Source organism: Lonchura striata, chromosome 14 (assembly GCF_050655825.1).
Source record: "Lonchura striata isolate lonStrDom1 chromosome 14, ASM5065582v1, whole genome shotgun sequence".
Taxonomy (NCBI): Eukaryota; Metazoa; Chordata; class Aves; order Passeriformes; family Estrildidae; genus Lonchura; species Lonchura striata.
In genome coordinates this window covers 16,290,688-16,307,122 of record NC_140716.1, presented here as the reverse complement: position 1 = coordinate 16,307,122, position 16,435 = coordinate 16,290,688, and the positions used below count along the sequence as shown (strand labels likewise).

The following is a 16,435-nucleotide window of genomic DNA, read 5'->3' as shown; positions in this document are numbered from 1 at the left end:
GATGCTGGCAGAGCCCCAGTGTCACTCTGTCTGGTCAGGGGGACCACGGGAGCTGTGCTCTGACCCCTGGCAGCCCCTGTTAGTTCACAGTGGGCCAGGACATCCCATGGCCTTACCTCCCTTTCCTGGCCATCTTCCTACTGCCCAGGACCACTCAACCTAAAATGTTGTGGATGAGCCAACTTAACCAGCACTCGTTATCAATATTTTGTTTGAGAAAAGACAAACTGAAAGGCAGAAGGAATTTGTTTCCTTTGTTATGGTTTATTCCCCTCTCAGGGTGTTGTTTCATTGCTCAGTTTGCAGGGGAAGATCGAGCCCTGGCTGCCCCTGGAGCTGCTGCCAAGCAAAAAGGCATGAGACCTTTTTCTTTTAAACGTCATTTTTGTGTTTCCTGGGTTTGGCGTTGCCCTTGAGGGCAGTTCCTCTCCTCCAACCGCCTCTGTGGAACGTCCCGCCAGTGGTGAGAGGACAGTTGGCTAATCATGGCGACGAGGTGACATCTGCTTGCATGAGCCCCACCCAGGGCGGGCAGCTGTGGGGACTAGCGCCTGCTTTCCAAAGGCGTGGGCACCTCCTCTGGAACGAGCAAGTCCAGAAGGATCAAGACTACCACAAAGCAGAAAAAGCTGCAGCAGTGAGAGGGAGTTTCTGTTCCTCTTGGGTTGGAAGATGCTCACCCAAATGCTAAATTCATATCCTGAGCCCCAGGTATGCTGGTCTGAGCTCTCAGGGTCTGCTCTGTCTGTGGCTTCACATACTGCCTTCTCTTCTAAGCCTCTGGAGACCAAAGTGCTGGTGCCTGCAGCCAGGGACATACCCAGCTCCAGGAGAGAGAGACAGTATTTTATAGCTGCTTTGGCAAGATGGAGAAGAAAAAAACATAGGTTTCACCACCAGCCCAGCCCCAGGGCTGGGATTTGTCACACTGCAAAGGGGACTGAGCCCTGAATGTCTCTGGCTGCTGCAGCCAGGAAAAGTGGAGGCTGGACGCATTGTGAGACTGCAGTCTGGGGCTGTTTCTCCTCTCTCCTGTGTGCCAGAGGCTGATTAGGATTTCCTCTACCCAAGCTCATCATCGACCATGGTTGGGGCATCCAACACCTGCTTTGAAGGAAGCTCCATCATGCCTAGTCAAAGATGGCCTTATTCAGACCTATCCTAGAAAAGAGAACACACCACAGGGAAACTCAGAGACCTCCAAAGGCTCCAGTTCAAGTTCTCAGTAGAGCGGGGACAGCTGGTTATCTGCAGGTTCCTGCTGGCCACTTACACTTGTGTCATAGGTGCATTCCAGGCCTCAACCCATGACCACCACTGCTGGCAGGAAATGTGGTGTTGCCCTTGGGGCTGAAATAGCCAAGAAAGATGATATTTGATAGAAATTACTGTGTGCCATGGACCTGCTCACCTCAATGCCACCAAAGCAGAAGATCTGGATAATGACCCCAGGGTTTCCAAAGCCCAGTCCTCTGTTTTCTAGTGCTTTTTAGGCTGCCCATCTATTATGAAATTGTTTAGGTTGGAAAAGACAGCCAAGATCCTTGAATTCAGATATTGCCCTAGCTCAACCAAGGCCACCACTAAACCATGTCCCCAAATACTCTAAGCCTACTTGTTTCCTGAAGGCTTTCAGGAACAAGGATTCCATCGCTACCTGGGCAGCCTGTGCCAGTGCCAAGCCACCTTTTCCATGGAGAAATTTTCCCTAATACCCAAACTGAACCTCCCCTAGCACAACCTGAGGCCATTCCCTCTCCTCCTATCCCTTGCTCCCTGGCTGTCCCCTCCTGTCAGAGAGTTGTGCAGAACCACAAGGTCCCCCCTGAGCCTCCTTTTCTCCAGGCTGAGCTCCTTTCCAGCTCCCTCAGCCCCTCCTGGTGCTCCAGCCCCTTCCCAGCACTGTTCCCTTCCCTGGTCATGCCCCAGCCTCTCAGTGTCTGTCGTGAGGATCTCAGAACTGACCCCAGGACTGGAGCTGCCTCAGCAGTGCCCAGCACAGGGGATGGTCACTGCCCTGGGCCTGTGGCCACACCATGGGTGGTACAGGCCAGGAATCATTGGCCACTGTTGACCACAGGCATTGCCTACTGCACAGACAGCTTCAGCTTGGGCTCCTTGCTGGGACAGAGCTATGGCTGCACTAATCACTGAGTTTTGGAGAAGACAGAGCCAAGATGGCAAAGTTCAGTGGCTGCAGATGAAAAGGGCAAGAGTGTTTGCAGATGACAAAAAATCATACAGGAATGTTGGCTCAGAAAAGGGGAAGAGGGAGAGGACATGCAGTGGAAAGATATGGGGGAGATATGAAAACAATTGGTTCCTCTTTCTACCATATCACCTAAGTACAGCACAGAAATTAAAGGGCAGCATATGTTGAACAGATTAAAAGAAGTTGATTTTATATATTTTATTTTTTTATTTCAGAAAGTTCAGGCATTGTTCAGAAAGCCAGAGGTAAGGACAGACATGGCACGAAGCCCAGGGAACTATAAAAGTGACAATCAAGCACTGTGTTTTCCAGCACTGCTTCAAGGGTTCAAAAAACCAAGAGGTTTTACAGTGGGCATAAAACCAGTTTTGTGACTCCTTTGGGGAAGGGGGAAACACCAGCACCTTTAGTCCCTGAAAGCAACTGGAGACAACTGAGATGAGTGCAGCCACACAATGTCCTCACATCCTGGTCCTGCACTGGATTCTCCCCTTCCAAACCCTCTCCTCTCCCTGCAGTGAGAAAGCAGCTGGACACTCTTGGAGTATGCTGGGAAAGGGAGGACACCTCCCTTCAGCTCAGGGGACTGTGTTTAGATTGCAGCTCTGTATCTAAGATCAGGACAGGGAGCCTCCGCCCAGCCAAACATTTCAACCAAATCTCAGTTTGGTCCTTCCTCCATCTTCCCTCCAGGATACACAAGGCTCTGTCTTCACCCATCCCTCACAGGCCAACTGAGCCCAGAGGCGAGGGATGGCCTGCACAGTCCCAGGCCTTTTCAAGGAACAGCCATTTCTTCCACACAGAGATTTTTTCCCATCAGCTGACACAGTCAGGATCACACGGGGAAGCTGAGTTCAGGAATAGCTCGTTATTTCAGAATACATGTGTATTCACATTCAGCCTGTACATGTTTATTAGTAATATCTGCTGAGGCACTGGCTCACCCCAGCTACTTGTTTCTTGAGCACTTCTCATCCTTGTGGTCCAGCCCTCCCTCCCCATTTCCCTGCTTGCAGGAAAACTGTGAAGTGCTGCAGCAGCCCTTGGATGGAGATCTCTGCATCTCACTGGGAGCTGCAGGCTTGGAGCTCCCAGCTGGGGCTGCTGGGTGGAGGCAGCAGCTCGATGTGCTGGATCTCAGCAGGCAGCCCTGGGGATGGCACAGCCTGCAGGAAGGACAGTAGGGAACATTTGGGATTGGGATATAGGGATTCTTGGCCCCCAAGGGTTTTCACAACAGATCCATCCGTAGTTGTTTTGGTGATGGTGAGGGACCAGCAGTAGGGAGGATGAGCTCAGGATAAGGTCCTTTGGAGGGCACCATGGTTGTTTGGGGCCAGGGCAGGGCTGCTCCACAGGGGACAGTAGCTGGCTCCAGGCATCAAGTGGGACCTGTTGGATAATCCCTATTTCTGCAGCCTTGGGAAAAGGGAGACTCTGATCCCATGCATAAGGAGGAACAGAGCTGGTCCCACAGCCTTGGTGCGACCAGGGGAACCAGCATTGCTGGGCAGTGCCTAGGGCCACAAGAGCTCACTGTTGGACATGGCTGCTCCTGCCCAGAGCAGTGTGTTTCTGGAGAAAACTGCTGAGAAATTCAAAACTTCCCTGTTTTCCCTCTTCCATGTTTTTCCAGTGCAGCTCTCCTGCCTGGAGGAATATGTTCATCATATGCCTTTCATAATTTCTGGCAAGTAGCTTTTCGCACAGATTCACATCCCTGGATTTCACAGCACTGCCTTTCTGAAAACCTCCCAGGCTGGACGCACACAGAACCTGGGTGATGTTCCCCTCCCTCAGCCCCTAAATTATCAGGCTAGCCCAGAGATCTGAGGCTTTGAGGGGAGGAATATCAGGAGATGACAAAGATTCCCAAAAGAGGCTCTTACCCCAGATATGTTGGTTCAGCTCTGTTTATTCTGTGATGTCCATGGGGAGAGCGGGGCAAAAGAGGACGAACAGAAAATGTCAGGGGTTTATCCAGGCTTTGGACGGGGGGGCTCCTTGGCTCTCCACCAACCCCGTTGGGGCAGGAAGGAGGGGTCCAGGGTTATCTGATCAGAGTCACAGGGTCCCGGGGAAGGGGGAACAGAATGCCCATGAACACAATGTAAGGATGAGGACCTTGAGCAGCTATCTCCCAGGCTTTAACCTCTACAAGTTCTCTTCTTCATTAGGGTGCAGATTAAATATTAAACACCTAAAAACATCCCTTGCTTGAGAAAACCAGCGTAAAGGCAGTGCTCGAGCTGACTGGAGTGTACCCATGTGTGTACAAGGAAACACAGATCCAGTACTGGCAAGCAGGCTCCGGCTGTCTGAGGGATGGACCATGGCAAAGGTCCTGAGCAAAGCAGGCCAAAAGCTTCTGCCTGGCATGTGTTTGTGCTGGTTTATGGGACAAGAGCCTGCCCTTCCTCCTTTGGGCAGCTCTGGACCCTCTTTGCAAACAGCTCTCAGGACAGCCCAGGAGCTGGGACTGGATCTGACCCAGCTAGAGGTTGCTCTGACCCAGGGAATAGGCTGGAGCTCCCACCAACCAGAGGAGTATTTCCTTCCTAGTAATGCTCTCCAAGAGACTGATCTGAGCTGGAGGCGTCTCCAACACTGTCAGAGGGTTGAGCACAAGGCAGGCAGCTGGTCTGGAGAGGTGCTCCCACACTTCCTTTGAAAGACCTAATTCGCCCCTGCCTCCACCCCAAGGCTCTGTCAAACACACTAGTAAGATTTCCTCAGTGAGACAGTTATTCCTCCTGTGGTTTCCACTTCTGCAATTTTAAAAATCTGTTCATGAGTCTGTTATTGCTCATTAGGGAAGAAAGCCATCCTGAGGAGACCCACACCCTGAGGAGTTCTGGGAGCTATGGCTCTGCAGTCCTTAACATTGAACTCAGCTGAACTGCTGAGTGAGTTCAGTTTCCTAGCTGGAGCAAACCCTGGGGCGCAACCCATGGTGGACTGCAAGGAAAGCCAAGCTCTGGGAAATACTTCACCCCACAAGAGCACAGTATGCTGAACGAGCTGTGGCTGGTGTTCTGGAGTGCAAGAAAAGCCTAATGAACTTGAGAGAGTGATTATGGCTGTTTGTTAGGCTGATCCTTGCAGAAGCATCCACAAGTATTTATGTGAGCTGTGGAAGTGCTGAAATCCATTTTCCTCTGGCTTTGTCTGAAGGGTGGGTAACTGGGGGGGATTCTGCTCCCCAGCAGGGCTCCAGACCCACCACAGCCCTTCCCTGTAGGAAGCAGTGCTGGAGTTCACTGCCTGATTCTGTGAAACAGGCAGCCAAACCTGGGGAAATTCAGATCTCTGAGACATTGCTGTCTCTTTCCCCAATAACTCGGTTTGAATGGGGCCATGAGGAAGTCCTGCAGCATTTTGGCTGTGAAGGCAGCAAGGAAGCTGAGTTCCCCTGTTGCACTGTGCCCAAGGGTTATCCTGTTGTCCAGCTGAGGGGCGTGGGTGGCTGCAGTGTCCTGCAGTACAGAGACACAGCTGCTTGTGGCAATGCTCTGGGGGTGCCAAGGACTGATTTAGATGTACCCCTTGTGCCAGATGGCTGCCAGAACCCAGACTGCACGGCATCTCAGCTCAGCAGGAGCTGCACAGTCACTGCCTTTGTTCTGCTGGAGCTGGCAGGGCTATCCTCAGGCAGGTGTGATTTGCCGTGCAGGAAGTCCATGGATAAGATACTGGCCTAGATGTACACCTAGACTCAGCTCACCAGTGATAGTTTGTAGAGTTTCAGCCCTAAATCTCCCTTGAACAAAACTAGACAAGTTGTTGCTCTGTAGGATTCACAGTGAACAGCCAACCTTGTTTTTGAGTTGTGGTATTTCTTGGGCTTGAATTCGGAGCATCATAAAGCTGCCAAGTATGGTGTACTCAGACCCCTGCACCAGGTAAGGATGCAAAAAGGAAAAAAAAATGTTCTAGGAGAAGGATTGGCTCCCTGTGCCACAGCCAAGATCTTCAGAGAGTGAGGAAGCAAAAGTTGGTATTCACATAAACCCAGAGAAGTTTAACGAGGAGGATTTCAGCATGAGGAAGATGTTTAAGGAAGAGGAACAGATTGTGCCCCAGCCACTGCCAGTGGCAGAGTTCTGGCTGCAGCGAGCTGGGCTGCTGAGCTGGTGCAGCCAATGACGGTGCTGCTCTGGAACGCTCACGGATCAAAAATGTGTCATTTAGGGGACCCAGGATCCAGCATCACGCAGGCTGGGAGGATGAGGTACTGATCACTGGCTTGCTGGCCTTGCACTTTTCCCCATGGGATTCCAGACCCGTCTCTTTCAACTCATGGCTGAAGGATCAAGGAGGATGAGCCCAGTCAGAAATCCTTCAGTCAATGGCATGTGGAGGGCACAGCCATAACTCTGGAGGACAATTAACCACGGAAAGGGAGGTGACTCAACATGAGGCCATGAACTGAAGCTGTGTCAGCAATGGGAGGCGCATCTCCGGGTTCAGGACAGTGCTAACAGTCCTGGTGCCTTATCTACCCTTGCCCAGCAGCAGCCAGTTGCAGGTTTGCAAAGCAGGAACAAACACACTCCACTTTTCCCCAGCTCAAGTCTGTAGCCAGCTCCACCCAAAAGCTGTTTGTAGGGTCTGAAAACAGTCAGCAGCAGCCTGTGTCACCAGACTACAGACAAGGAGTGGAGCCACGATCTTCCCAGATGCTCAGGCACAAGTTCTGCAGCCCAAAGCAGTGCTTGGGAAGGGCAGTAGCAGGGCAGAGCTGGAAACACCCAGTGCGGGGCTTGAAAATACAGAAAACCCTATAATTTGCTGCCAGAAACAATGTTGTGCCACAGCTGTTTATAAAACATCTCTCAAGGAAGCAAGTGTCTCTGAGACATTTACAGAAAAGCCTCTACAGAAAATCCAGAAAGAAAAAGCACAACTGGCAAACGAGGCTCTTCTCACACTGCAGCAGCACAGCAAGACACAGCACAGCCTTCCTTTTCCAGTTCAGGCGCCTGTAGCTGCTACCAACCCTGAGACATCATCCAGGACCTTCCCATCATGGTGCTTTCCAGGCAGGACACCAAACTTCTGCTGCCTGATGCAATCAAGCACATTCCTTCTCAGGTCTCTGTCACTGGGTTTACAGCAGCTGCAAGGTCCCAAAACAGCTGCCTGCACTGCTCAGCTCCTTACTATCACTCATACCTTCCTGTTACTAAGCACCTTCATGATTAAGTTTACAGACTTGAAGGGAGTTGTACAATTCTGATTTATGGTATTTAAGGCTCAGGTCACCTTTGTAAACCATGTGAAGAAAGCCCTTTTAGATTGCAAGGATAGATGTACTGGCGATGGAGGCACAGGGCCAGGCTGAGAGGAACCTCTAGTGGCCACAGGCTTCCTGTGCAGCAAACCTCCTGGTAGTGCAGAGCTGAGAATTAATCATCTGGGAACTGTTTCTGCCAGCTCAGCAATCCCTTTTCCACATTGCATTGCCTTAAACCACAGCTCTGCTCTTGGAAATGTACAGCAGCATGAGGCAGCGAGATTTGTTTATGAGGTGGATATAGAGGGGTGGGACTATTTTGAGGGGAAATACCCAAATCCCTTTGGCCTGACAGCAGTTTGTTTTAACCCCCATATTTTGTGGAATTCCACTTTTTTTCATTTATGTAATTGGTCACTGCATGGTCTGATTGCAACTTACAGGTGCTGGTGGCCAGAAGACACCCCTAACTTCCATTTTAAACTGGGGCTGGGCTGGGGCAAACCATGCTCCCTGGCCCTGCAAAGGGAAGAAGGCTTATGTCAGAATTCACTCTCTAGAGACTTCAGAATCAGTCTGACAGCTGATCTCAGGGGAAGACTTGTGAGATCTGAAATGATCAGGAACCATGTAACCACCTCACTGCAGTGAGAGCTCTGTCAGAGAACACATGCTCCAGGGTTTCTCTCAGTTTCAGGGTGCCTTTTGCTATGAGCCCTACAGGAAGGAAAAGACAAGAATAAAGGACAAAGCCAGCAGCCTCCATAGTTAAATACCTTTAATACCCAAGGTTCTGCACAGTGACAAAAACACCATTGACGTAGGGCAGTGATTCCAAGATAGGGTAGAAAACCAACTCAGCAGCACATCACCACTCATCAGAAGAAAACATCACCTCAAATAGTACTCACAATCATTCTGACTATGAATAGTCTGAAATCCATGACAGAGAGCTGCAAAACAGCCAGGTGCCCATGCCTCGGCTGTACACAACAGCCTGACTCAGTGCCACTGGCAAGAGCTGAGCTCTCACAGTGCCACAGTTGTGGGTCGGCTCCTCACTGTGGCATCAGTGTCCCCCTGGGGAGAGGAGATTATGCTCCACCAAAAATGAGGATGAATTTCCAAGGACAAAGGTACACAATTTTGATACACACACATGAAGAGCAGTTCATGGATCTGCACGTCACCCCTTGTGGCTCACCACAGATCTCTATTGGCATGGTTTAACTCTTCAAAGAACAGGCCTGGCCCTCACTCAATTTTGACTTCAGAGATGTCATCAGAGAGGAAATGAGAATTTTTCCCTTCCCTTTGCTGATTTGTCTCTGTTAACAGGGGGTTGATTAACATGCTGCATAAGAAAAAGGAGTGTGCCAAAGTGCAGGTGCTGCAGGAAAGACAGCTCAGGTGCAGTGAAGTCTGTCCAGCTGCAGCTGGATACAGTTCCATGACTGCAGGTTGGTTGTCATTTATAGTAAAGTCAGGTTTCTGATGTCAGGAGTTTCTAGTATTTTCTGCCTTCAAGGAATATGACAAAGCAAAAAGCAGCTTTCCAGGAAAGCACAGAAGCTCTCACAGAACTGTGGTGACCAACGCACAGCCTGCAGCTCCCAGCCCAAGCCCATCCTGTAACTCTGGCACTCTTGCCAGCAGGATCACAAACAGGGATTACAGCCTACTTCAAACAGGTGTTCAGAGCTGCAAGTAACAACTGACTAAAGCACTTCATGGCTGGAGTACTTGAGATAACTCCACTTTCTGATAAGGTGTCCATTGTAGTAATTGTCTTCAAAACCACCTGTGGCCTCTTCTCAGGAGTTTTGCATGAAACAAAGGGTTTGAATTTACACATACAGTTGGTCAGCAACAACCATTAACTACACAGAAAATGCGTCTCTGCTACTGGAAAGATAACTAAGTAAAAACGCCATTCTTCTAAGGTGTCTCACAACCACAACAGGAATGATGGATGAGGACTTGCACATGACAAGGAATATCCATTTTTACTGAACACAAGGATTGGGTGAAGTTGCTGCAGCACTGCAGAACTGCTCTCCCTGGGTTACTGCAGCTTCTTGCTCATCCAGGCTATTCCAGGTTGAACCACACAGATCATCCCACAGGGTGGCTGTGGCAGGGCAGTACTTCATCGAGCCAAATCAGTCACCTACCTTGCGTCCAGTACTGCTCCTCCTTGGATTCTCACATTGATATCCTGTGATGAGTTTCTGAGGAACCAGGAGTTATTTCAGATTCTAAACAGCCAAATTGCTGTGCACCAAGAACAGAGCAGGGAAAGGAACATGTTTCTGAGAAATGTTTCTTAGCTTAAGACAAAGTATTGACATAGTTCCACCCAGCAGGGATGGGAGTGAGAAAATCCCATCACACTGCCAGATGTAGCCAAGTTTTTGCAGATAAAATTTATTCATTTGGAGTAGAACATTACACTCCCACAAATCCTACCATCACACAGCTCCAGAGAATTTCTGACAAGCTGGAAATTAATACTATTGTGTTTTTGAGTCATTTTTTGTTCCCAAGGGCACCTCCTCAGACAAGCTCAAAAGAGGAGACACAAACCAAACGGAAATCCCACCTACAAATCCCATCTACACTATGCAGAACCTATACTTTTTGAGTGATTTCTTTTGTCTGAGGAAGCTCGTGGGATACCTGCAAGGGCAAAGAGACATAGGTGGCTTGGAAAAATAGAAGGCAGCATCAGCAAGTGTTTGCAAAAAGCCAGATATGACTGAGTTCTTCCACATCAAAATATATCAGTGTAACTGAATTACCTCTTGCAGTTCAATCAAGCTTATGGTAAACTTGTGAAAAGACAACTGGGCAGAACTCATTGTGTGGGAAGAAGAAAGGGAGGCCCAATGCTGACTCTCAGACAGGGTGAGAGAATCCAAATGCAAATACAAATGGTGCAAAATACTTAAACTATTCTGCACAAAGGCTAATTTTTCAAAGAGTTATTTTGACAAAAATTTAAAATGGTACCTTAAAAAGCAAATCATATTTTTGCTGAGTTAATTCACATACTCTGCGAGAGGCAACTCTTTCCCAAGCCATGAGGTACTGTCATGGCTGGCAAGCTGGACAAGCCAACATGACCAAAAACTCACTTCAGACCTCTGAATATGAATGTGACTCTGTCCAGCCTAGCTTTTAACATTGTTCATTTAAATTTTTTCTTTTAATGAACTTCAAGCTTAAGTAGGAATAACATTAAGTAGCAATCCCATTCTACAGCAATTTTTCAGATTGAACTGTTTAGAAAATCAGCAATTTCTCTTTCCCTTCATTTTCCCTGTTGTGATCAATCTTACTAGTGAGTTACTCACTGAAGCTCTGAGCATCCTCTTGTATGCTCTGGACTACTCACTGATTTTTATGTATTTGTGCTTCATGTGGGAGAATTTCCACAACAGATAGCACAATTTTTGGATAAAGACACTGGGGAATTGCCTCCAGACATCACATGGCACAAGGCATGCCTGCAGAAAATGTAGGAATGCTCAAGAATGAGCAAAGCCTCTTTTCATCACCCAAACCCTACCAGAATACACAAGAAGAAAACTGTTAGCTTCTCAGGAGGAATCTTATCATTGAGAAGACACCTGGAAAACCAGTGTTGCCTCTAGTTCTCCTGGGAAACACATTCACTCCCAGATTTGTCTCTCGCCTTCCTTTCTTTACTTGAGGGGAGAGAATTAAGTTCCCATTATCACCAGGTCTAATTCCCCAGACACACAGGTATATCAGTATAGTTATTTTCAGATTTAAAGCTTCATTTCAGCTCCCAAGAAGGATGAGGAAAGGAACATTTCTGAGCACTGTAGATACTCTCTGGCTTTCAGCTGCCTGACACAGGGAGTCACCCTGAAATCATCATACTGATATGGAATAGGAATGTAAACAAAATCAAGACTTGGAGATATCACTGTCCAGCCTGGATACCTCTCTCAGAGGCAGACTGCTCTAACATATGCAACTGGAACATGTCAAAGGTTTTGGTACAAGAAGATCAGCAATCATGGTTCTGGTGTGAATGAAGAGCTTCATAACTTAATGGTACTGATTTGCCTGTACAATGTCTGCTCACAGGAGGGAAGTGATTTTATGAACTACTGTTCTATGTCAGATCTGAGGTCACCAGTGTCCCTGTGAGGAGACATTTGATATTCCTGGCCCAGGCCAGGTACTGCTGCCAGTGGCTCAGCGCTCTGCAGCAGAGCTCAGCCAGGTACTGCTGCCTCTGAGGAACTGTGGACTCAAACCTATTCCATGATTTGGACCTGTATCCATCTAGAATGGTTCTGAACTCATCACATTTTCATTTTTACCAACAGTCTCTGAATACAGATCTCCAGAGGTAAAGGGAAAAACAGTTAACCAGATACATTACTTCACTTTGACCTGTCTTAAATAAAATGAGAGTAAACAACTAGGCCTGCATCCAAGTGCACCACTTAGAAATGATGCACAGCACTAAGCCCAGCAGAAAGGATGTTCTAACTTAGCTCCTGTATTGGATTTTGCCTTGGACAACTGAAAAACTAGCTGATTAATGATAGTCACATCAACCATTCATGGTGTCCCTGAAGCCCCACACCTCCAGGATGGAGATCTGGAAGCTTTCAGAACACAGTGGCTGGTTATTGAAAGTGTTGCAGTGGCTGGTTCTCCCATGGTTCAGATCTGCATCGAGGTACAGAGCCTGGCCATCACCACCTCCTGGGAAAAGACAAAGACGGGGTGAGGATATCTCTGTATTTCTTGGCGTGAGAAACACTAAAAGTACAAAGACTTTAGTGCTTTTCCCATGGGAAACAACTGGAAGCCCTCAGCAATGTCTGCTTGCTGTCTTCAGATGAAACAGCATAGGATCAGACGCATAGCTTTTGAATGGTAATATCAGAACTGGATGATTTCTTGCAACAGTAATAAAAAAAGTAATGCAACTCAGCAAGAACAAAAACTACCTGCATTTAAGACTTGTATTTCAGTGCTGGAGGATATTGGAAGCTACAACTGCAAATTTTTCTCCAGTAAAGAAAAACCAAATAATTCTGTTAGCAGTCAAAAAACAAAGCTGGGAAGAAAAAAAAAAAAAGATAAGTAACTAACAGCACTGGCTTGGTCTTCAAAATCATTATAAACCATGTAAAAGTTGAAAGCATTTTGGTTATCTGTGGATCTATGTTAAGGTTCACAGAGCTTTCAGTCAGAAAATGCAGAGAAGAGAAATAAAGTTAGACAGAAATGTGTTAGAACAAAAAGGAAGATTCCCTACTGCTTATTGGGCAACCATCAAAGAAGAGTTACTAAAGCCATCTGAAGAATCAAAAGGGTGGGAATTCTGGTCAACAGCTGAAGCTGTGTACAACACTCACATCTATATATCTACTACCAAAGTATGTATCTCTCTTATTACCACCCATAATGTAGTATATGGTAAATATAAGTGACTCCCTTACCTAAAGCTGGTAGAAAGAGATGGGGGGACACATCACACTCTACACCTCCCTAAAAGGAGGGTGGAACCTGATGGAGGCTGAGCGCTGCTCCCAAGGATCATGTTACAGGACAAGAGAAAAATGCCTCAACCACCAGGGAAGATTTAGGTTGGATTACTGGGAAAATTTCTGCAGTGAAAGGGCAGTCAGGTATTGGAACAGGCTACCCAGGGCAGTGGTGAAGTCACCATCCCTGGAAGTGTTAAGAAACCATGTATGGTTTCTTAATTTGTGGCACCTGGAGACATGGGTTAGTGGTGGCCTTGGCAGTGCTGGGGTATGGCTGGACTGGATGGTCTTAGAGGCCTTTTCCAACCTAAACAATTCCATGATTTTATTATTAGAGCACATGCTGCCAAGTGGGAAATCAGCCAACACTTGACATTACAGAGGAAATTACAGGCCAGTTGCTCTCCTAACAAGTGTCAAGTAAAGACTTTTGGGAAAGACAACTATGATTTTAGATCTGTTCCTCATAAATCCCATTTAAGTGACAACCTTACTAAGCAGATTTTTGCCAAAGTCAGCAGCAACAGAGATCCAATAAAGTTCCTGGAGAATTAACATGTTTTATAGCTCACTCTGTGTTTCAAAAGTCCTGAAGCAAAGTAAGCTCCTCTTTGAGAACTACTTCTCAGCATGAATTAGGCAGTAAGAAGGAACGGCTATACTTAAAGCAATGAGTTACCCTCTTCTCTAGAATGCTTGTAAGCAGGTTTTCCCACAGAAAATTTTGGCTCAGAAATGATGTCAGGTTTCAGGCAATTTTATCTCTTCCTATGGTGATACTTTAATAGATAAAGGTGACATGTATCTAAGGTGGACAGGAAGAGATGGGGTAGGATCTGTGCTCGAATTCTCACATGGACTCACCTACAATGATGCACTCGCTGCTGCCAGCCATGAACATGGATGCTGTTTTGGAAGGCAAGTTGAAATGCCTAGCTGCTAAGAAGGGAGAAAGGCGATCTGAAGGGTCTGAGGGGATGCTGCTGGAGGAAAGGGTGTTGGAAGCTGTTTGGGCATGGTTTTCTGTCTCTGATCCAGTCGAGGCTAGTTCTGGGTGTTTTATGATCACCCACTCGTAGCGTTCCACTTCTGGCTGCAGCTGCAGAGAGGCAGAGAAAGGCAGAGCTGACGTTAATGTACGCACATTACACAGAGTTCTGATCAGAAAAGAACATTCCAGCACCACAGTCTCCATCTGCACAGTCAGCAGTGAAGCTTAGCTCAACCTTTCTTTTAGGCCAGATGTTATCCTTTATTCCTTTGCTTTTTAGGTGGTTGAAGAAATGATGCAATAACTTCCGAGTTACCTTATTACATCTCTCTAGATCATCTTTCTCTACAACTGCATAAAAGGAGGGTGGAGCCAATTGGGGTAAGGCTCTGCTCCCAGTTAACAAGAGATAGACAAGAGGAAATGGCCTCAAGTTGTGCCTGGGAAGGTTTAGATTGGATATTGTGAAAATTTCTGCACTGAAACGGTTGTCAGGCACTAGCACAGGCTGATCAGGGAAGGGGTAGAATGACTATCTGTGTCAGTTTTGCACGGCCTGGTTCTTGGTAGTGGGGAGGCCACAGAGGTGGCTTCTGTGAGAAGCTGTTGAAAGCTCCCACCATGCCTGGCAGAGCCAATCCCTGATGGCTCTGAGGATGGACATGCTGCTGACAAGGCTGGGCCAGTTAGAAATGGTGGTAATGCCTCTATGATAATGAAGGAGGGGGGAGGAGGTGCTCCAGGCGCCAGTGCCAAGATTCCTCTGCAAGCTGTAGTGATGACCATGGTGAAGCAGCTGTGCTCCCACAGCCCATGTGAATCCACGGGGAATGCAGAGATCCTGCAGCCCATGAGTATCCATGGAGGATAGAGATCCACCTGCAGCCTGTGCGGGACGTGCTCATGCCAGAGCGGTTGGGTACTGGAGAAGGCTGTGAGCCCTTTGGAGACCCAGTGGAGAGAGGGGGCCCTTGCTGGAGCAGCCTATCCTTGGAGGACTGCACCCTGTGGAAGAGTAACCCATGCTGCAGCAGTCTGGGGAGGACTGCTTGCCTGTGGGAGGGGCTCATGTTGCAGCAGGTCACACGGAGCTGCTGCTTGTGAGATTGGAACAACACTGGAGAAGTTCACAGAGAACTGTTTCCTGTGGGAGGGACCCCATGGCATTGCAGTGGAAAGATCCCTCTCCCTGAGCAGTGGAAGAAAATCTCAGGTGATGAACTGACCAAGCCCTCCAGGCCCTGTCTCCCTGCACTGTCAGTGGGAAGGAGGGAGGGGCTGTGGGGGAAAAAAAGGTGTTTTTAAGGGCTTATTTTACTTCTAATTTTCCTGCTCTGATTTTGTTAATAAACTCACTCTTTATCTCTAAGTTAAGCCTGTTTTGCCTTTGGAGTGTTTATTCCCAGTCCTTAACTCATGAACCCTTTGTTAAATTTTCTCTGCTCTGCCCAGCTGTAGCAGGAGAAGTTGAGTGAGCAGTTTATGTGGGTGCCAGGCATTTAGCCAGCATCAAACCACAACACCATCCTTAGAAGTGTTCAAAAAATGTGTGGATGTGGCACCTGGGGACATAGTTTACTAGTGAACATGATAGTAATTCTGGGTTGGTGTTTGGATTTGATGATCCTAAAGGTCTTTCTCAACCTTGATGATTCTATGATATTTTAAGAAAATGTTCTGTGCAAGGGGAGAAAAGGTCACCACAAAAGTTAAAAGTAAAATTTTTCCTTCACATTAAGAGTTCAATAAACTTTATAAATTAGGAAGGCATGTAATCCAGCCTCTTTAAGTGTAAGGGAGGTGATAGCTAACCACTACAATCGTTCTGTCTTGGTACTGGGCAGCAACAACAAAATTTTACTCACCCTAAACACAAAGCACTCCCCAGTTCCAAAGAAACTCAGCTTGTTCCCTCCTCGCCGGCGCTCACTCCAGTCAGTGGACAGGTAAGCCCCACAGACCTGGCACAGACAGCACAGTCAGGCTTCCCATTGAAGAAGAGTGTGTTAAGCCCGCTGATACTGACATTTCAGAGACCAAAACTGCAGGCTTTACTTTGAATTTCAGTGTGTCTACACCAGTGGATTAAAGCAGCACAAGTACTTATATCTAAAGGGAGATTTAAGCTGCTTTAATCCACCAGTGATTGGTTACCTCTAAATCCCAAGAGTATCAGAAATTATTTCATACCTCTGATACCTTAAAAGAGAAATTTTCTAACACAACCTCAGGTACCAAAATATAGATCACTCTAGGCCTGTACAGCCTGATTCCTACCCCTTCACTTTGGCAACCAAAGCAGCAGTGCTGTCCCAAGTTACAGTATGAGCAGCTCTGCCTGAACACTTTTTGATCAGTGGCCTTGGTGGCTTTCTTACATTTCGAAGAATATGTTAAAGCCAGCTTAGCTAAGCAAATGCTGAACTAGCTCAGATATTTAGAGCATCCACTCA

The 16,435-nt window shown here is 47.5% G+C and overlaps 1 protein-coding gene across 15 annotated transcripts in view; it reads right to left on the bottom strand.

Annotated features, from left to right (window-relative positions):
• Nucleotides 1–16,435, bottom strand: part of TBC1D24 (TBC1 domain family member 24) — a 46,352-nt gene that overhangs the window by 2,825 nt on the left and 27,092 nt on the right. For 10 of the 15 annotated variants that reach the window (XM_085591791.1, XM_085591799.1, XM_085591797.1 and 7 more), the window contains 2 exons: nt 15,848–15,943; nt 13,856–14,090 (listed from right to left, as the gene is read on the bottom strand). In XM_085591791.1, coding sequence (XP_085447917.1) covers nt 13,856–14,090; nt 15,848–15,943 — 331 coding nt within the window. Of the gene's footprint in view, nt 1–8,214; nt 12,201–13,855; nt 14,091–15,847; nt 15,944–16,435 lie in introns of those variants that run through there. The other 5 variants (XM_021529639.4, XM_021529643.4, XM_085591802.1 and 2 more) reach the window with 1 other exon arrangement.